The sequence below is a fragment of the Protopterus annectens genome, chromosome 3.part1 (genome assembly GCF_019279795.1).
Source record: "Protopterus annectens isolate FY-2018-M chromosome 3.part1, PAN1.0, whole genome shotgun sequence".
NCBI lineage: Eukaryota > Metazoa > Chordata > Ceratodontiformes > Protopteridae > Protopterus > Protopterus annectens.
Genome location: NC_056732.1, coordinates 92,447,256 through 92,469,841, shown reverse-complemented (window position 1 = coordinate 92,469,841; position 22,586 = coordinate 92,447,256). Strand labels below are relative to the sequence as shown.

The 22,586-nt window shown below is 41.8% G+C and overlaps 1 protein-coding gene across 1 annotated transcript in view; it reads right to left on the bottom strand.

Annotated features, from left to right (window-relative positions):
• Nucleotides 1-591: 591 nt before the first annotated feature.
• NSMCE2 (NSE2 (MMS21) homolog, SMC5-SMC6 complex SUMO ligase) overlaps nucleotides 592-22,586 on the bottom strand; it is a 1,433,635-nt gene continuing 1,411,640 nt past the window's right edge. Inside the window, exon 7 of the mRNA XM_044066603.1 lies at nucleotides 592-1,919. Coding sequence (XP_043922538.1) covers nucleotides 1,808-1,919 — 112 coding nt within the window. The 3' untranslated portion in view covers nucleotides 592-1,807. The remainder of the gene's footprint in view (nucleotides 1,920-22,586) is intronic.

The window sequence follows — 22,586 nt, the reverse complement described above, 5'->3', positions numbered from 1 at the left end:
GAGTTAAGCAATCATGTAAATTTCTTATGTGATTGCTTAAATATTATACCAGAAAATGATACGGTGGAAATAATATAATCAATCACCAAACTTCTCCAATTCTTATAAGTGATACAAATAAGACAATGTTTTAACAAGGTCGGTGCAAGTACTTTGCTCAAAGACAAAACAAAACCAGACACCTCTTAAGTTGTTCTGATTCATAACAAGAAAGTTCTCTGCTAGGACAATTTAATGTTGTGTTCTTATAAACAAAGAAGCAATACTATTATTTCATAATTCCTTTCCTCAGTCATGTCAAAAAAAGTGAAAATACTTTGCACGGTCAGAGTGATTAAGGACTTTATGTGACAAATCTAGTGAATTTTGACTATGAAACTACATGTTAACCAAAATAAGTACTTTATAAAACTAACAATGTATATTCAGAATTGTTCTCAATTTGTGCTTGTTTAAATCTTTATGAAAAACCAAATGTTAAGCAGTCAATAGATTTCTTTTTAGTTTTTTTAAACAAAAACTCTTTATTGAATTATCACTTATTACACAGACAATCATACATTTATATACATGAAAACAAACCATACTGACATTTTCAGTTACAAACATTACATACCACATATAATCTTCTATACAGTTATTGTCAATCAAACATTATATAGCTCATGCAGGTCCTGCCATCCCTTAACCTCATTCCTCCTCCAAAACATTACTGGATGTATTGTTCCCACAATTCCACTTCTTTTCTGTATAAGCTCCTCCTACCCTTTGTAAAGATTCCACTTCCACTTTTTTTATCTCTGCTACTATATTCACTACTTCCAATATGGGTGGTTTAGACTTTGATTTCCATCTTCTAGTAATTGTTTTTTGGGTTTTTTTTGGCAGCCACCAGAATAAAAATCAGCAAGGCTTTTCTATGCTGGGCAATTCAGAGCTTGTACCACAGCTCAAAAAAATCATATCCTTAGTTACACTAATTTGTTCACCCTGTGTCATTTTAATATTTTCAGGTGTGCTGCTATTTCCTCTCCCATTCCAATGACATGTTGTAGGTCAATTGGTAATTCTCTAAACTGCCTGTAGATGGATATGTCTGTGTGTGTTTGTATGTATGCAAGTGTGTGATAGTGCACAATTAGGCATCTTGCTACAGACTGGCATACTATTCAGCATGTTTCCCAGTCATGTGCTCAGCGACTGCTAGGACAGGATACAGCTCCTGTGTGCCTGAAATGGATAAAGGGGGTATCAGAGAACGTACAAATGAATGAATGATGTACACGTGAAATTTTACATAATTTCTCTTCATTTCTGAATTACAATACCTGCAATACACTATTTTAAACAAGCTGTCACTTACGCAATGCTTCTTACTTCATGTTGTATACCCCTTCTCCTAGCGCAGCAGGATTAAATCTCAACTGTATGCCCTTAATTTATCCATTAATATCTAATGCATATCTGAAGAAATTCTTAAATATGCCTCCATGTGGAGAAAGTCAATTACATGGTGCGCAATTTAATGAGGATAACATCAAAGCTGGAGTAAACTGCTACTCGACATAAATAACAGGTCAGCAATTAACACATCACTTTTTCTACATAAATAAATAACACCATGTTCCAAAAAGACTGATTTTTAATGATGTAACATTTTTGTTTCAAACTGTAACAGTAGAATCTAATGTTTATGATTATAAATCATTGAAAAATGTACGAAGTAATATGCATTTTTAAAAAAGTAATGCTCTATAACATTACAGAAAGAAAGCAAACACAATGGTAACAAAATGTTCTTTCAAAATTATTTCTTCTCTCGTTGTTTGTTTCGACTCTCGATGGCTTTTTTAAGGGCAACATCTGGTACAAGATCTGACAGTGACATATCAGAGTAGTCGCAACCAACAGTGGGACAACTGTAAAGATAAATGTGAGAGTACTAATAAAATGTTAAGGAGCACAGAATACAAATGTAGTTATCTGCTACTATGTTACCTAAGTAAGTAACAGTACAACACCGCTTTTAAAGTATCAAGCTTCACATGTGCAAATTGTTTATGTGAAAGATCAAATGCAAGATGAAAATGAAACTCACAAAACCCATATTAAAGCAAGTTTTCTACAGCAACAGAATACTTGCTATCTTGCTCTATTTTAGTAAAATGAGACTACATTTCTGATGCAACTGCCACAGTAGCAGAACTAAAATGGAAAAGCCAATGGCAAAACAAATAATTTTCCTTGATCTTGAAACATTTTTGAATATATGTCTAGAGCTTACTCACCTTGTAAAAGTATCGTAGCTTTTGGCCAAGTTTTCTCCAATAGACCCAACCCCTTGTATTAGCCAACAAATGTCTCCCACAACTGAATTCACTGAAAGTGGCCCAAATCCCTTATACACGTTATATTAGCAAGTATAAAAGTTGGTTCTTGTAATGAAAAAACTAGGGTATGTTTAGTGCCAGTTCATATTAAACAAACATTATCTGAAATAGATTAGTGCATAAAAAGTGAACTCCAGTGAGAGGGTGATGAAAGTTAATAATATATACTGAAAATAAAGGGCATTCAGAATGCTTTTTTCCAAAGCCATCCAGGGCTTGCACACAGTCCATCCTCCCCACAAAAAAACAACAGGAAGAAAGAAAAACAGGAGGACAGATAGCTGGTGGTCTTACTGCCTTACTTCAGCAGAACCAGTGTAAAAGTAAAGCATAAACAACTACATGGCAGTATCCCAATCAGTGCCACCCTTACTCAGGCTAATACACCTGTCAAGAAACAAAATGGCTAGTAATACGGTTATGTAAACTTTCTATGACAGAACAGGATCTACAAACACAGATCTTTTTCTGAAACCAGTTAAAATCTTAGGTGTAAACACAAAATTACTACTGCCATGGACACGCGCGCGCACGCACACACACACACACACACACACACACACACACACACACACACACACACACACACACACACACACACACACAAGTTCTGCATAGCCATTGACACAAAGTAGTAAAGGGAGGCGGAGTCCACATCTGTAAACAGAAAAGACAACGTAAAATAAAAAAAATAAATGAATGCACAACAAATAAAATAACTGAAAAAAGAAGTTATGTACTCACCGTAACGTTCCATCTGAGTAGTTGTACTTCGTTTGTCTTCAACCTGTGGGAATACGGATCCATATCGGATCCGAGCTGGCAAAGATTACTAGCATCAGCTCAGAGCTCCAGACTCCTCCCTTTACCCACAATACTGATCTGGGGGGACGGTTTCGATGGCTCATTTTCCTAGCAGCTTGGACATTTCCTATGCTGCTGCCACCCTTTGCATGGGTGGAACGTCCGGGAGGTGTTTGGGAGGAGTTGGAGAACCCACGAAGGGGATAGAATATCCTCTGGATATGATTTGCAGCACCCAGTGGTCTGTCGTTATGGACTCCCAATCTGCTGGATTCAAGGACAATTGTCCCCAGACTGCCTCTAGAAAGAGCAGTAGGGCAACCCCTCAGGGTTGCTGCCTGGTTCTGTCCAAGAAAGGTTCTCAAGACCCAAAGTTACGCGGACCCCATCGGCCTCTGGGCCGGCGTCCATTCTGTCCCCCTCTGCCTCTGGGGGAAGAAGAGCCCTGAGTGCCCTGGGAATACTGAGACTTCCAGAACCACATCTTCTTTTGCCCTCTCTGGTTCCGGGAAAAGAAGCTTTGAGGGTTAGAGAAGCAGATCCCAATGGCAGACAGTGTCGTCCCGTCCTTCTCACTTTGGACTAGCATCTCCTTGACGGTCTTACCGAACAGAGTCGAGCTGTCATAAGAGGCACTGGCAAAGGATGCCTTAAAGGGTTAGGTAAACTGGCCCAACCCGAGCCAGGCATTATGCCTCATGGACACGCTGGACCCAGCTACCCTAGCTGCTCCTTCTTTTGCATGCGAGAGGAGTCACATGGATGCATTCGATACTGCTCTCAAAGGGGTCATTTTTGCGAAGAACAAAGCCTTGTCCTCCTGCGACATGGACTTGGGTGGAGACTCCTCCAACTCCTTCACCAGGTCGCGTTGGAGTCTTGTAACATGGGCCAAGTAGTTCAGCGCCCTTATTGAAAAGGTAGCTGAAGCATACACCCACTTCCCTAGCCGGTCTATCATCTGAGACTCTCAAGTCAGGAGGGTGGACCGAGGAACTTTCCTGAGATAGTTCCCTCTTCATGGCTGCTGCTACCACCATGGCGTCCACAGGAGAGCACTTGTTCCACAAAGGCCTGTCTATAGGAGGACTCAAAACCTTATCGGGGTGCTTGGGGATTGGCTGCAGAGTATCAGGTTCTTTCCATGCCTGCGAGGTGATCAAATTCACTAAAGGATTTGCGGGGGGGGGGGGGTGACACCCAAGACGTAGACGGGCCCGTGCCGAAGGCCTACAGAAACACAGACTCATCAGAGGAGGGGCTTGGAGGCAGACCAACCTTCCCGCTGGAGCAGGATCTCCATGATGTCTCTAAAGGAGACATCGTCGGGAGGTGACCTTGGAGAGCCCTCTCCCTCATCTAAGTCTGTGTCCTCGGTTAGGGACTAAGGGGAGTCCAAGTGCCTCCTCTTACACATATGCTTGCGAGGCACATCTCCCGTGGGGCTCTCCGGGGAGTGCTCACAAGCAATCTGTTCCTCTGGGGGAACCGTCTGGAGCCCTTTGGGCATGGGCTGTCCCTCTGGTAAGATGACTGGGACCGTAGACAGAGCCGGGGGGGTCTGGGTGGAGCCTGAGAGGGTGGTCAGGGGCCTCGATCTGACAGAGAGGACCCATTCTACCACATCGAATGCCGAAGGAGAGCGGACCTCCTGTGAAGAAAATAAAGAGGCCAGTCACCCTGGGTCCGATGTGAGAACCGCAGCCGAACCCGAAGTGGCCGGAGCTCCGAAAGAGGGAACCTGGACCAACAACATCAGAGCCGATGGTAAAGGTTCCACTCCCTCAGATCCGACCCCCAGGCTCTGGCTCCGAGATGCTCCAGGCAGCTGCCGGTGTCGAGGACGTGAGGACAGTCAGTGCTGACGCCCCGACCAAGGCCAACCTCGGATCCGAGAACTCCAAAGTCGAAGATCGAATTGGGGAAGGAGTAATAGGCTGAAAAAAGGGAAGCGAGCTGCCCCCTCCTGAGGGAGGGGGAACTGGCAAGACCCCCCCCCCCATCTGGATCTGCGTACGGATAAAGCGCCTCATCATCTTATCCAGATCCATGTCCGAGAGAGACCGGGTGGACCGAAACAAGGCTACAGACTCCGACCTGGCTGGTCGGGGAGCTGAGGCCCGGGATACTGGGCATGCCTCCTCCGGCATCGGGGAGAACTTCTGAGATCGGAGCCGAGGGGAGTCATGGATCTGAGCAGATTTACTGGGTGATGTGAGGTCCGGAGACCTCTTCCTGTTCTCTTTTGGCCTCGACTCTCTCTCTCCCATTCTCTACCTCTCCTCTGCTCCGCTACCACAGGCTTAGAAAGCGGGAGTTTGAGTCCTAGCCTGGGAGAGAGGGGAAGGGAGAGGCAGCCACCATGAATAAAGCCGAGGATGAGGAGGGAGGATCAGTGGCAGGAAGAAGCCCCTTAAGGGCCAACTTGGCCTTTCTGTCTTTCAAAGGGCAGGGGTTGAATCCCGCACAGATAGTACAGTCAGCATTAAGGTGGGCCACACCTAAACACAGTACACACAGAGTGTGGCCTTCCGCTGGGGAGAGATTATGGCCACACACTGTGCAGCATTTAAAAATAAGCTTTTCAGCCATACTAGGGAAAGAAAAAAAAAACACTTTCCACTTAAAACTTTATCACACACCCACTCACCACACACTAAACTGACTAGAAGGGGGGGGCACACAGGAAAACTACACTATCTAACACCGACTAAAAGCCTACACATGACACCAAAGTGATGGGAGGGGAGAAAGAGTACCTACGCTAATCTAAAACAGCTAATAAAACAAAATTTACTAAACTTACAATCCAAGAATATACCCTGCTAACTGGAGCTCCAGAGACACGATGCTTTCATAAATTGCAGCAAACGAGATCTGGGGATGGAAGGCAAGGGAGGTGTATTATGGGTAAGGGGACAAGTCTGGAGCTCAGAGCTGATGCTAGTAATCTTTGCTGCCTCGGATCCAATACGGAGCTGTATTCCCACAGGTTGAAGATCAATCCCAACTTTTAAACAAAACTAAATTCATGTTTACAAATATGAGTAACAAAGCAGAGCAAATCACCCTGTTTAAACTAAAATGAAAGGTACAGAAAGGTGTATTAGTGCCTTCTCAATGAGTTAGGTGTCTCCAGAAGCTAAGAAAATACAGAATACACCAATCTGTTTGGAAACATGTCAAGGAAAGGGTATGAAAAACTACAGAGAGAAAGTTTACTCCAATACTGATTCAGGAATGCCAGGGGGTTGCCTTTAGGTGTTTACTCAATCCATCCAGTTCCTTTTTCACTGAGAAAAGAAAAAGCATGGGAAATGAATAATGACTCACCATACAAGGTTATGTCCATGCAGACTAGTTTCACTACCTTTAACTGGATATTTAACAACAGACTAATAATCAACCCAAATAAATCCAGGGTTATATGTCTATCCTCAAAAGCTAGCTACCCCCCACCCCCACCAATCTTGTTAAAAAAATAACATGAATAATGCAATCCTTAATGTAACAGAACAGAGATATAGTTGTCTTATTCTAGACCCTGTCTTAACCTTTACATAACATACTGACAAGTTTATCAGTAAAACCACTTGCCCGGCTAATAATATAAGATTTCCTATCTTGTCTATCCACCTTCCCTTTGAGCCTTTGTAATATTTCCATTCCCAAAACTGAATATAACCTTCCATTGATGATCTTTTAGTTCTTGCCCACAAAACAAATATTATACTAAGCTGTCAGTTAGGCAATGTTTCTAACGTCATGAAGTATACCCCTTCCTCCAGCACAGCAGGATTAAATCTCAACTGTATGTCCTTACCTACGACTGGTGATTGCAAGCATCACTGACTCAGGATCTTCAGGCTTTCAACTAAGCTCAAGCTCCTCTGCTTATTCCCACAACACACCTCTCCCCCTCTCCAGACTGAGCTTGCCAGTGGATTACCTACAGACACCTGAAAAGAAAATCATTACAGTGCTGTCTGTCTCAACAAGGAATATAACCCATACCTCTCTTAAAGGCATGGGGTAACATTGACTAGGTTGGTATGGTTAGGCAACAGTCTGTAAGAGGAGGAAAAAAACATGAGTGAGTCCACCTTCGTCTGACTTGCACATCCAGCCATTTTACCAAAGTTAAACGCTACTGTGAAGGCACATGCATCAGCCCGCATGCTCGGCGTATGTCGGTCATAAATGTACTCTAGGTATAAAGTGGACATCAGCAATTGCCTACCTTAGAACTGAATTCCACCAAGCACCAGCCTGAAGGAAGTGAGTCTCCAGACATCAGACAAGTATCAGAGGGGACCATGTAGCTGCCTTCAAAATGGAAGCTGTATCCAAACCTTTAAAGAAAGCCAAAGATGAAGATACAGCCCTGGTAGAGTGTGCCTTAGCTGGAAAGGGCAGAATGTTCCCATTGACTGTCTAGCAGAAGGTAATGGCTCTAGAAATCCAGGAGGAAATAGTTTGCTTGGAAACAGGATGGCCCAAGGCTCTTGGCTGATAGGAAATGAATAGCCTGTCTGACTTATGGATGGGCTTTGTCTTAGCCAAATAATATCTGAGCTGCCTGTGCACAAACAAAGAGTGGAGGATCCTTTCACTAGGGGATTGTGGCGAAGGAAAGAAGGTAGGGAGATAGAGGGCCTGATTCAAGGACAGCTCATTCACTACCTTGATCATAAAGTTTGGGTTGGTAAAAAGGCAAACCCTGTCCCAATAGAAAACTGTGAAAGGGGGAAATGCCATAAGGGCCTACAGTTCAGAGACCCTTCTGGCTGAGGTGATAGCTAAAAGGAGGACAGTTTTCATGTGCAGTGTTGTAGAGAAGAGTCCTTAGCTGGCCCAAAGGGAGCTAAAGTAAGCTTTTCTAACACAAAATTAAGATCCCAAGGGGGAGGGCTAGGTTTCCTTGGAGGTCTGATTTGTAGAACCCCTTTTGGAAAAAGCTTGACTTCCAACCTGGAAGCCAGGGGAGGAGTCAAAGGTAAACATGCTGAGATGGCAAATAAATTTGCCTTGATGGAAGAATATGACAAGACAAGCCACTTTTCATCAATTCACACAGATAAGATATGCTCACTGGTGGCTCCGCAGACAGTGGTTGTAAGCTATGTTTTAGACACCAGACAGAAAACCTCTTCCATTTGGATAAATATGATTTTCTGGTAGTGGGTTTTCTGGCCTCCTGAATAACGTGTAGCATGCCCTCAGTCTAAAAGTGTCTAAAGGGAATCAAAGCTCTATCACCCACAGGGTTAAGTTCAGGGTGGATATCTGAGGGTGCATGAAAGTTCCCTTTTCCTGTGTGATTACATCCATCCTAAGGGGTAACTTGTGACTACCATTAGCTAGATGATAGAGAAGGGGGGACCAGTGCTGCCATGGCCAAAAGGGGGTCACCAACAATATGTTTAGTTATTCTCTCTGAATTTTCAGTATAACTTTCAGAAGAAGAGGGAAGGGGGGGAATGCATATGCAAACATCCCCTTCCAAGGAAAAGCAAGAGCGTCCACCTTCCAAGCCAGAGGGGTGTGTATCCTGGTGCAGTATTTGGGATGCTGTCTGTTCATGAGGGAGGCAAACAGGTCTAACTGAGGAGTAGGATCATCGATGGACCAGGTCCAAGAATACATCCCTGTGTAACATCCATTTGTGGGATTGAGTCATGGACCTACTTAGTGTGTCTGCCATCACATTCTGAGCTGAGGGGATGTAGACTGCCAGGAGAGAAACTTGGTTCTGCTGAGCAATCTCCCACGCATACAGCCAATCGGCAAAGAATGTAGGACTGTGCCCAACCCCCCCCCCCCCCAGCTTGTTGATGTACCAGAGGACCATGATATTGTCTGTATACCATCTCAGCACTCCTGGTAACAGTTTGGGCAAGAATATTTGTAGCGCAAAAATCAAGGCCCTGATTTCCATGATGTTGATATGCTCCCTCAACTGGGAAGGGATCCAAACTCTCCAGTTCCCTACGGTTGTCCCCAGCCCATGTCTGATGCATCTATGTACAGATCCTGGATGGGGGGAAGGCTTGGAAGAGGAAGGCCTAGATTTTTTGAAATCTGTGAAATTCACTTCTTTAGTTCTTTTGTTAAACAGGGCATGAGGGGGAACCACAAACTCTAGAGGATGAATGTGTTGTTTTCAGCCTGTTCTCAGGAACCACTGAAAATTTCTTCATGTGTAACCTTGCCAGGGCTACCATGGGGATGGTGGAGGCCACGAATCTCAGCTGACAGAGACTGTAGTGAAATCAGTCCTGAAAGTAAGTGGTGAGGGTCAGAATTTTGTCTGGGGGCAGGCAGGCCATCATCTGGGCTGTGAGTATCCTGCAACTGAGGAATATATGGTCCTGTGATGGGGTCAGAGAGGATTTCTGTTGATTTATGGTGAACCCCAAACCCTTTAGCAGGGTCATCGTGTAGTTTAGGTGCTCTTCTTGCACCAACCCTGGGGATGAAGTCTGAATGAGGAGATTGTCCAAGTTAGGGAAGATCTGAATATCCTGCATTCTGCAGAAGGCTATGACTGGGGTGAAGCATTTTGTGAATACTTTGCGAGTCATAGAGAGACCAAATAGCAAAGCACTGAATAGAAAATGTGAAGAACCCGCACAGAAATGAAGGAATTTCCAGAAAAGTGAGTGGACTGGGATGTGCAGGTAGGCATCTTTTATGTTCAAGGACACCATGTAAGCCTGAGGGAGAACCAGGGGAAGGAGTGTATGAAGAGTCAGCATGCGAAAAGGAAGGCACCTTGAGAAAGGTGTTTAGATGTGATAGGTCTATGATAGGCTTCCAAGGACCTTCTTTTCTGGGGATGAGAAATTCTAGAATAGAATCCTTCTTTCCCCCATAGATCTGGATGCAGTTCTTCAATGGTTCCCTGGGATAGCAGGGAATGCAGAAGTGGAGGAAAGAAGGCCATGTGGTCTTGGGGGGGGGGGTACCTCGAAAGGGTGGTCTGGATTCCCAGGTCAAGAAATAACCTTGTTTGATAATGGTAAGGACTCAAGAGTCCTGGATAACCTGTTTCCAAGCTGGAAGGGACAGACATAGGCGAAGAGAGACATGGGTAGATGGGTTTAGGGCCTGGCAGTCACATGCTACCAGGTTTTGCCAGAAAGGGTTCCTTTTATGCAGGAATAGAAGATCTGGAGGGGGACTGCTTTCTGGTATCTTTTCTCCCTTTAGAAGAGGTGTGTTTAGAAGGCTTTCTCACAAAGGCTGGGTTGTCTTGACTGGGTAGTTCATCTGGAAGCGGGGAACCGGGGATACAAAGATGTGCCTAAGGTCTTGTAATTCTTTGTCCTTTTCCTGAAGGGCCTTGAAGAGCTCAGCAGCTGCAGAACCAAATAAGTTTTGCTTTAATATCATCTGTCAAAGGCTGCAACCTGAGCCAAGAATATCTTCTTAGTACTAACCCTGAAGCAGCCACCCTGGTAGATGCCTCCACTGTGTTGTAACTACATTTTATGGAGTGTCTGGTTACCTGGCTGCAGGATTTAAGACGGCTAGCTATTTTGGACTTGTTAGGGCAGTCTGGTAACTCTCCAACTTGCTTGATGGCATCTGTCAACAGAGCCAAGTATAAACTTTTTTGCCCAGCCTCTCCATAATCCTACTTTCCCTTATCAGAGGGGAGCAAGGAAGTGGAGGGTAGCAATTTCAAAGTTTTGTTAGCAGCCACAGAAATGGTGGATGGGTCAGCTGATGGAGCTTTGAAGAGGAACTTAGCATCCACAGGCACTTTGCAGAATCGGTCAGGGCATTTAGGTGCAGGAATTTGGCAGTCTGGGGATTTGGAAGCAGCCAAAAAGGCATCCAAAAAAGCAGGCTGGACAGGGGGGACTGCACAGGGATTAGGTGACTCCATTTGTAAAATGTCATAATACCACTTTTGTGTCTCAGAGACCTGACTGAATTCTCATTTGAAGTAATCTTTCATTTGCACAATGGTCTCCCCAAAAGTGATATCTTCCCCAGGGGAATTTGCTCCATTGAACTCTTCCTCTGGGGAAGCATACCTCAGAGGAGAAGCAATCTGAGAGGAGTAGGTTAGAGATTCATCCCCAGAGGAAACTTCATCCTCAGAAGAAAGATCTTCCAGAAACCTTTTTCTAGGAGTGGAGGGAGACGGGGCCTAGACAGGAGCTGGTGTCCGATGTAAGGCCATGAAGGCATTAAAGAGGCCTTGGGTAAAGGCCTGCCAGTCAGAGGCTTGTTCAGAGGGAAGAGGTAGCTAAACCGGAGAAGTATGTTTAGCTTTCTATTTCTTCTTTTTAGGAGCATCCAACAAATGGTGAACAGTAGGGGGGGCAGACGTCGGGCGACATTGCACAACATCTGAAAGAATGTCTTCTTGGACCACAAATTGAGTAACCCCACGTGGGCTTTCTGAAATAAGCCATGGTTCCCTCCTGGCGCTCGGGTCAGACACCTGCGCTTCCCTCAGGGACATACTGGCAGTCTCCCTAATGGCTTCCGCCATGGTACCCGTCAACAGAGGTTCTGCCATTTCTGATGTAGCCTCCTGACCTTCATCAGCCTCGGGAGGAACACCCGGAGAAGAGGGAGCAGCCATAGTTTCAGGCCTAGGTTTCCTGGCCTTCCTGGATTGTGGATCTTCCAAAGGTCCTGTCGTCCCCATCCATAGCCCGCATAAGGCGCTTCAGAAACTGATTCTCTAAGTACAATCTAAGGGAAGCAAGGTGGCTTCTAAGAGTTTTAGGGATGAAGGCCTTGCATACTTCACACGACGTATGGTCGTGTTCTGGGCCTAGGTAGAACAGACAGAGCTTGGCGAGTCTTTATGTGGAATCTGCCTTCCACACTAACACCTGCCCTTCCTACCTGAGATTAACTCATAAGAAATACAGCAGCAAAAAAGGTAACAAAAAAAACCATATGGGGGTACTTATCTGAGCACAGGCAAAGCACAAGGCAACTTTGCCAAACGAGTGATGACCAGAGCTGGTAGTCAAACAGGCAGCAGAGAAGTTCTGAGGTAGATACGTGCTGACGTCCAGTTTATATCCAACATCTGTTTATGGTCGATGTACGCTGAGTGTTGCGGGCCGAGCACGTACCTTCTAAGTAGCTTTTAACTCGCACAAAATGGCTGGACATACGAGTCAACTGGAGGTGGACTCCCTCATGTGTTGGGTATTACAGCATATAAATAAAAGGACATCTATCATTATGGTAAGTACCAAACTTTTTCCTCCTCAGATAATCCAGTTCATCCACATCAACAAAGGGACTGAGCCTGCAGCTCTAAACCTTGTGTGACACCCTGACAAAATAAAAAAAAGATGGTGGCCACAAAAGATGGCCTAGACCCTGAGATCACATCTGGTGTGTAGTGTCTTGAAGAAGTGTGCAGTGAAGCCCATATCATAAAATACACGTCATCTACTGATACATTTCTAAAGAAGGATAAAGGAACACAAAGAACCTCCAAACACTAGATCTGTCTCGTTTGAGTTCATCAAGGGCAGGTCATGCTTATTAAACCTGGTGGATTTTTTTTGAAAAGATCACCAAAGCAGTGAATGAGGGGAAAAAATGGTACACACTGCATATATCGACCTGGTCAAAACTTTTGACACAATTCCCACCTCAGGCATAGCAGAAAAGCTAAATAAACTGGTAACAAACCCCCATGTCACCCACTGGATTGCCAACAGGCTTGTAGATAGGATGCAAGTAATCAAAATAAGGGAAGCTACCTCCAAAAAGAGACCAGTCACCAATGGAGTCCCCCAGGATTCTGTGCTGGGAACTCTCCTGATTGGCATCTACTTTTATGAAGTAAAAGCCAATTTCAAAGGCCTCTGGCTGGCTAAGTTTACAGATGACTGCAAGATAGGGGCAGTCACTGAATCCACAAATGACTTAGCCATCCTGTAGGAAGGCTCGTCTCAAATAAATATCTGGTGTCAAAATCATGGTCTGAAATTAAATGCCAAAAAAAAAAAGCATTGTTGTATCCTATGGAAAGTCCTATACACCAGGGAGCTACCACATTGACAATATGCCCTAAGAGAGTTAACCCAGTTCGTGATTTGGGAACTTATGTGGACAGTGACCTAACTTTTGACCAGCATGTGTCTACTGTTGTAAAAAAGTCCTTTTATACTGCACAGCTTATAAACAACAGGATTGTGTCTAGATCTACAGAAGTCATTATTCCCCTTTACTAAGTCCTCATTATGGCAGTCAGTGAATATGCCTGTCCAGAAACATGCAACAAATGGAATGCCCACAGAAATACTGTACTAAAAAGATAAAAGGCCTAAACAACATGTCCTACGTGGACTGACTCAAAGCCCTAACACTATACTCAGTATTTTACAGGGAACAGGTGACCTGTGCCTGGTTTTGCCCATTACTGAAGGATTTTACTACACAACAGCAAGTCAAATGGCATCAGAAACATTCAGTCTAAGGACTGAAACCTCTTCTGCAACATGAATAAAACAGTTTGGAGAAAAAGGTATATTTTGCACACTACTATGGAACGGATTTCCCATCCAAATAAAACAAATTTCATCCCTGTCCATTTTCAAGTGCAATCTTTGGATGGGAAACGAAAAATTCACCCCAGGACTGACCCCTGTACTACTAATGGACAGATGGAGCTCCTAAATGCTTTCTACCCATTCATGGGTCCCCTCAAATTTTATATGGTATGATCCTAGTTGTTAATACAAAGTACAAAGTTCAGTTCAGTTAAATTCCACCAATTTCCACTATTTTCGATCAAAAAGAAAGCCAAATGGATGGAAAAATGCTCAATTTATTAGTAACAAACAAAGCTTTCGGGAATGTCCCTTCTTCAGTGTTAATTTCAGTTAATCAAACATCTTAAAATTTATAGCAGTTTCAAAAAACCCCACCTGACACAGCCATCCAATCTATAACTTATTTCATTAAATATGCAATTAATTCTAAAAGGAGTACTATAAGAAATATCTTCCATTCTTATAAATCCGATACAAACATATACATATATATGTAAAAAAAAAAATATATATATATATATATATATATATATATATATATATATATATATATATACATAAAACCTATGAAAACATTTTCTATTATAGAAATTAATAAGGAAATTATTTTATGTATATAATACAATATATTACTAATTGTCTGCTTTTACATAATCATCACAATTACTAAATTATAAAAATAACAGTGAAAAAATGACCATAAAAAGTTATTTTACTACATATATTCTTTGAAAACTCAAAGAATAACTAGTAATCTACCTATAATGTTTCTGTCTAAAATCTAACATTGGTTTTAATGTTATCCTGTTATTTAAACCTGTTACTCTATTTGCTGCTAACCTTATTATCCATTTATATTCTGACATTTCTAACTTATTATTTTGGTCACCTAATCGAAGATTCTTATACACAACTTCTAACACTTTAAATTTAAAATTATGTGAATTTATACACAACTTCTAACACTTTAAATTTAAAACTATGTATACACAACTTCTAACACTTTAAATTTAAAATTATGTATACACAACTTCTAACACTTTAAATTTAAAATTATGATACACAACTTCTAACACTTTAAATTTAAAATTATGATACACAACTTCTAACACTTTAAATTTAAAATTATATGGCGGGTTAGGTGAGTTAGGGCTAGGGAGTGGGTGAGGTGAGTGTGCGATAGTGACGGACATAGGGTTAGGGTTTGGGTTAAGGTAAGTGGATAGTTAGTGGTGTGTGTATAGTTTAGTGTAGGGTAGTTTAGTGTAGGGTTAGGTGTAAGATTTTAGGTGTATGTGTGTGGATTGCTGTTTGTTTGGTGTGCTTGTGTTGTGTGTATGTGTTTGGAACAGCGAATGTTTTCCCTAGGAAAAAATTTGCTGTTCTGAACGTTCGATGTTTTATATTTTTGATTGGTAGGTTTCGATATTAGAACACTCGACATTTTGAATGTTTGGTGTTCTAATATAGACCGGACTTTTTGAGGAAGAACACTGGAAGATTAATGGATTAAGATTTAGGACTGAAGCTACTTTAGGCATGAAAGCAGAATTTGTACACAAGGTATCCTTATGAAAGGTTAACTATGAAGACTGACTACAATGGGCTTGTAACTCTGAAACCCTTCTAACCTGATGTTACTGCGACTAAAATAACTTCTTCCAAGACCAACACTTTATTTGGTCATGGCTGCTGATTTGAAGGGTGAGCATGCAAACTTCTCCAAAATAAGGCTGAAATTCCACAGACTAGAAGAATCCTTAATGGGAGGTGTCAGCCAGAAAGCTTCCCTTAAAAGGGCATTACAAACTTTGTGACACGATAAAGAAGAAGAATTAAAGCCTAGATGAAGATGAGAGATTGCTGCTAAATTCAAAGTGTTAACAGGGTATTATTATGCTGAGTACACACACAAACTGTATTATAATATTTCATCCTTTTTTATCAAACCTGGGTAGAACAGCAAGCTATAAATCTGGAGGCAGGGTACACATTCCAGCCGTGGAAAATACAGTTAAATGTGGGTGGGGTACTGACCAAAAGCAGTACATAATAACTTCAGCATTCGAGTCTTCACGGTACACAATGGGGCTCTACAGCTTTTCAGAAGACAGTGATGAGTAGTGAGACAAAACTTTGAAGCTGTAACTGGCTGCAAGCACATTGTATTTAGACGGTTATAATTCTTAGAAACCAGATATGCTGTGTAAAAGGATCACTGGACTGTGTAAACATAAATACCCTGGATCCTCTAGTTTGTATACCCACTAGAGGCATAAACATCCATGACCTGGTCCTGACAAACATGGGAGTACGTTGTACCATTTCTAGTGTTGTGATATGTATTGTCTTAACTGGTCAGGTTAGACCATAAATATGTTTCTTTTGAAATTGAAATAAACATAAAAATAAATCCCAGAACCCCAACTAACCCTGGAAATTTTAGTAATTATTCAAAGATAAACTTCCAACTATTATGTGACACCTAAGCAAAATTCCAAGTCCTCTCCCCCAAACTCAGAGAACACTGCTGCCTATGCAAAATTCTTCATGTTATTAAAATTAAATCAAATTAACAGTGGCATGAAGACAACTATAGCAAACACACTACTAAATCAAAAAAACAAGACATCCTAGTGGAATCCAAACATCAACAGACTGTAGAACAAAGAAGGAAAGGAAATCATGGTGTGAATTAGGAGGTGCAATACCCGGGCAAGGTATAAAATCTCTCTTCGATCTAAATAAGAAACTCAGGAGACTTATCAAGTCAACCAAAGCCATATTTAAGATAAAAATAGCATTCCAGGCAAAGAACAACCATAAAGCTCTCTTTTCAGCTATGTTCACCAATGTAAAGGCAATACACAAGAATGTACTAAATTAATAGCAAATGGAGCTACCTGTACTAAGCCGGAAGATGCAGCAAATCTACTGATTGGCAAATTTAGCTCTAATTTTACACCCCCTTCCCCCTCAGTTGCCTGTCAGGAAATACCAGAAACCATAGCTCCCCCAAATATCACTAGAGAGCAGATCAGCCAGGTGCTCTCTAAGACCAAGAACACTGCATCGATGTGACCAAATAATATTCCAGGATGCCTCCTTAACAGCATGAAATATGAACTATCTGGCCCACTAGAATTACTATTTAATCACATCCTTCAAACACGCTTTGTGCTGAGCAAAGGGAGGACTGCAATGGCACAAGGGCAGTCCATCCACGGTCTCAGGGAACTATCAACCCATACTCCTGACTAGTTAATCAGGGACATGTTAAATGACAGCATAGGAAACCTACAAACACTAGATCCAACTCAGTTTGGTTTTTAACAAGGACGTCATACCTACTCAAGCTGGTAGACTTCTTTGAGGAGGTCACCAAGGCAATGGACATTGGCAAGATTAATTTATGTTATCTTTTGATGAATGGGTTAGTCCCACTAGGCTTGCAGCCTCTTTTTCAGGGGAGACCTGGGATGATATTTATACTACCAGGGGAAATTTGACCAGGGCATCAGGGAACTTTCCCTACTTGTCACTGTTGCCAGTGGGACTCATTTTGCAGGAGCACTTCCTATTTCTGTTCCACATGCAGAGGTGGCCTGGAGAAACAGGGAGGCAGATGGAGTGAGAATGGGATAACAATGAAAGCAAATATCAAGACCAGAGTATGCATGCATATGATAAATGTATGACTACAATCCTACAGTTGGGAGGGTTGTGGGATGATTTACTTAAAGAAATGGTGATGCAGAGTGAGCCAGAAAATGAAGGGAGATGTTTCCTGGGGGACATTATGGAGAAAATACAAACAGAGGATGCAGAGACAATCAAGAAGAGGAATGGTGAGATGGAAAATAAAACATATGCATAGAAAGTAAAAGAAGGCAAAAGGGAAATAACAGAAAATAACACAGAAGCTAATGAAAAACGAAAGTACATAGTAAGGATTCAAAGTAAAGAAGACAGAGAAATGGTAGTAAGGAACAATTTAACAGCTCCTTTTGGTGTAAAAGCACATGAGTTAAAAGCATTTGTTTTTACCAATAGAGAGACATGTTGTGGCACTATATTTGAGATTTTTTTTTTCAATTAAAAATGTACTTGGTAGATATGAAAAGAAAGATTAACCCAGGGAATCTTTATGTGATAAAAGCATTTAACAGGGAAACAATGAAAATTCATGTACAATTTCAAACAGAGATGGAAAGATAGACTTTGAAAGAACATTTGAAAACTTTATGTAAAGAAGTACTCGACATTGCAAAAGGCTATGATAAAAGAGGTTTTATGTACTGGTGGATGAGATTGTAATACTGTGTTAAAAATAGAAAAACATTATATATATATATATATATATATATATATATATATATATATATATATATATATACCAAGCAAATTATACATATAACAAGCATGATAAATGTGGAGGGGGATGGGGTGTCATAAAATATTGCAGACAATTAAACGTATTTATTTTTTTTTTGGTACAAAAAAACAAAATGTCGATAAAAGAAGTAATTTACACAAAATGAGTGTCTAGGTAAAAGGGATGGCTTTAAGTAAAGACAAAAGTAAAGGTTTAGATGTAGTAAAGAAAAGGGGTATATATTTTACAATGAATGAAATTTCTGTGTTAGGCATACAATTTGGAATAAATATGCAGGTAGAATTCAATGAGAAAAACAACAAAATAAATAATCCTGTCTTTTCTGGAGAACATATAAATTATCGTTCACAAAAAAGACTTATTTGACTGGCGGCCACAGTGGTGCAGCGGTTAGCGTTGCCGCCGCACAGCAAGAGGTTCTCTGGTTCGATCCTCGGCTGGGGTGCCTTCTGTATGGAGTCTGCATATCCTCTCTGTGGTCACATGGGTTTCCTCCAGGTGCTCCGGTTTCCTCCCACATCCCAAAGACATGCTGTAGGTGGATTGGATACTCTAAATTGGCCCTAGGCGTGAGTGCATGCATGTGTGTGTCTTCCATGGGAGGTTGGGCACCGGGCTGGCAACTCAACACTGTAAAACTCCACTGCCAATCATGAGCGGACAGGTAATCCACTGTGGCGACCTCTAACCAGGAAAAACTGAAAGACAAAAAAGACAAAGAAAAAGGCTTGACAAATTCAGTACTGATGGGAAAAACAGCATAATTAGCAAGTGTGTTTATGTTGCCAGCAGTATTTGAAAAGGACTTATTGCAGATAGTTTTTTTAATTTATATTGAGTTATAGATTAAACCCAATAAAAAGAGGAGTTTTGTTTATAAATACAGAGGAAGGAGGTTTAGGGTTAATTAACCTTGTATATGCTGCTTCATTAAATGTGAACAAGTGATAAACTGGATAAATGAAAAATATGAGAGATTAGTAGTAAAATTGTAGAACTATGACAAATGTTGGTGTATGGTAAAAATGAGTAAAAGAGAAAAAGAGTATATAAATGAAATAAAATGTTACCAAGAAAAATATTTTTGCAAAAAATAAAGACTGATGATATAGAAAAAGAAAAGTATGGTATAAGAATGCAATGATAAAACATTACTATGTAAAACCATTAGAAAATCTAACAGATGAAAAAACTGTAAAAATAAGAAGCAGATGGTGTAATCAGAAAACAGAATGTCATTTTTTTTGTAGAGAGTGATAACAGATAAATTACCAGTAAAAATAAATATGCCACATAAAAAGAAAGGAGACAGAATATGTTTACGCTGTCAAAAAGAAGAAACTACGGAAAGTACAGATGTGTAAAATCTTACCATAACAGTAGCTGCCCTTTCCTTCACTGTTGCAGTATTCCTCACATCCTGGAATTCCCTGCCTTGGCAGCCTGACATCCGACCAGTATACAAAAGCCTACTATTGCTTTAAGGTACGCCATACATCACATGTATTCTCCTCGCATAGTACATGGTTTAAAGGTGATGTCTGGATGTACCATCTTCAGAACTGATAGCCCCAGTAGGAATGCCAGTCCAAGAAAAACTAAGAGGTAACTAGTGCATTTAGAAGGGGAAAGGACCAGGGAGAGGAGTGAGACAGTGAATACTGCAACAGTGAAGGAAAGGACATCTGCTGTTATGGTAAGATTTTACACAAGAGGACTATGTCCTTCCATTCACGTTTTGCAGTGTTCCTTACATCTTGGGAGATTTCAAAGGCTCAAGAAGAAACTTGGGAGGAGAAAAGAGCAAGAAGAACCCTCTAGGAAGCCATGAAGGATGGCCCTAGCAAAACCAGCTCTAACTTTGGAGATTCCATCCAACTTGTAGTGCTTGGTAAAAAGATGCACAGAAGTCCAGTTAGCTGCTTCAAGAACAGAGTTATCCAACCCCATGAAAACATACCAGAAGATGGAAGGCTTTTACCATGAAAAGTATAGCAAAAAGAATAGTCTGAGATCCAAGAAGAAATAGTTTGCTTGGATACAGGTAAACCTAGGGATCGAGGATAAAAAGAAAAACAAATGATCAGATTTTCTAATAGACTTAGTCTTATCCAAATAAAATCTGCGTTGTCTATGCACATCCAAAGTATGCAGCATCCTCTCACTGGCAGATTGCAGAGAGGCGAAAAAGTAGGCAAATGAATAGACTGATTAAGTGACAACTCATTAACCACATCAGGCATAAAAGAAGAATCAGTAAGCAAGGATACCCTGCCCTTATGAAATACCAAAAAAAGGATGACAAGACATAGGGGCTTGAAGCTCAGACACCAGTCTGGCAAAAGTAAGGGCCAACAAATGAACAGTCTTCCAACAGCAATGCTACAAGGAAGCTGAAGCAGCAGGCTCAAAAAGAGCCTGAGTAAACTTCTCCAAATCAAAATTAAGATCCTAGGGAGGAGGAACAGGCTTTCTTGGGTAGCCTAATATGAAGGACACCTTTAAGGAATTGTTTAGCTTCAACTCTAGAAGCTAAAGGAGGAGGTAAAGGCAGACAAGCAGAGACAGCTTGAAGTGGGCCTTAACAGAAGAATAGCCCAAACCAGCATTGAGCAATTCACACAAACAAGAATCAAAGGAACATCCACAGTAAGTGGATCCAGGTTATGAGAGACACCAAACAGAAAACCTCTTCCATTTAGAGAAGCAGGATTTCCTAGTACTGTGTCTCCTAGTCTCCTGCAGGACCCTAAGCACATCCTCAGGAAAAAAAAGTATCTATGTGGAATCAAAATCCTATCACCCACAGTGTCAGATGAAGAGTGGACAGGTGGGGATGGATGAGAGATCCCTTGTCTTGTGTTAGTAAGTCCAAATGGTGAGGTAACTTGTCATGATTGCCCTTGGCTAAATGCAGAACAAGAAGGAACCAATGCAGTCTCGGCCAAAAGGGAGTCACCAACAAGATTTTTGGAGCACCCTGTTGAATTTTGAATAAGATATTTGGAATGAGAGGAAGGGGAGGAAATAAAGAAAGAAACATCTCCTTCCAAGAAAATGAGAGGGCTTCTACATTCCACAACAGAGGACCTGGGACTCTGGCACAAAATAACAAGATGGGAGGCAAATAGATCTACTTGAGGAGTACCCCACAGGTGGACAATGTCCAGAAACACATCCCTGTGAAACATCCATTAGTGGGATTGAGTTAAGGACCTGCTCAGAGTGTCTGACACAATGTTTTGACCTGAGGGAATGTAACTTGCCTAAAGGATCACTTGATACTGGACAACAAGATACCATACCAGGAGTACCAACTGGCAAAGAAGTTAAGATCTTGTTCCTCCAGTTTGTTTATATACCACATCACTGTGGTATTGTCTCTTAATGCCTTGAGAAAGTCCTGGGGAGAAAAGAGGATGAAAAGCCTGAAGAGCTGGCAGATGAACTCTCACCTCGTTGATATTTGACACTTATGTGCTCCTTCAGCTGAAGAGGTGACCACACCCTCTGTACCTTTAGGAAGCCAAAAACTGCTCCTCATCCAACATCTGAAGCATCTGTGAACAGCTCCTGAGAGGGAAGAGGAAGATGAAAAGGGAGACAACTGCTGGATCCACCAGCCAAGTTCCTTCTTGAGACAAGGAAGAAGAGGAACTACAAAGTCTAGAGGATGTGCATGTTGAAGCTAAACTGACTTCAGAAACCACTGAAATGTTCTTATGTGGAGTTTGGCCAGAGGGAGCAGAGGAATGGTGGGATGCCATGAAACCCAGAGCTCTCAGAAGCTCTCTGGTTGTAATGGAAGCAAGAGGAAGAAGAGTTTGAAAGAAGGACATGAGAGTTAAGGCTTTGGGAGGAGGCAGGGATGCCAGCATAGGCACCGTCTGAATCCTACAACCTAGAAAAACATGATCCCCAGAAGGAGTCAGAGAAGACTTTCTGAAGTTTATTGTGAACCCCAGGCTCTGAAGAAGAGAAATGGCAAAATGAAGACTTTGCAACAAGATCTCTGGAGAAGATGCCTGAATCAGCAGGTCATGCAAGTAAGGAAATACTTGGAATCCCTGAAGCCTGCATAAAGCAATCACAGGAGTGATGCATTTGGTGAATACGCTTGGTGCAGTAGAAAGGCCAAAGGGAAAAGCAAAGAACTGAAAATCCCAGGAAGCAACAGAGAAATGCAAAAACTTCCTGAAAAGGGGGTGGATTGAAATATGGAGATAAGCATCCTTGAGATCCAGAGACACCATATAAGCCTGAGGAAGCAAAAGAGAAGAGTCTGAAGGGAAAGCATTCGAAAAGTGGACAGTTTCAGAAAAGTGTTTAGATGACAGAGGTCTAGAACTGATCTTCAAGTACCTTCTTTTCTGGGAACTAGAAACATTCCAGAGTAAAACCCCTTCCACCTTTGGGACACAGACACCTCTTGAATAGTACCCAGAGTCAAAA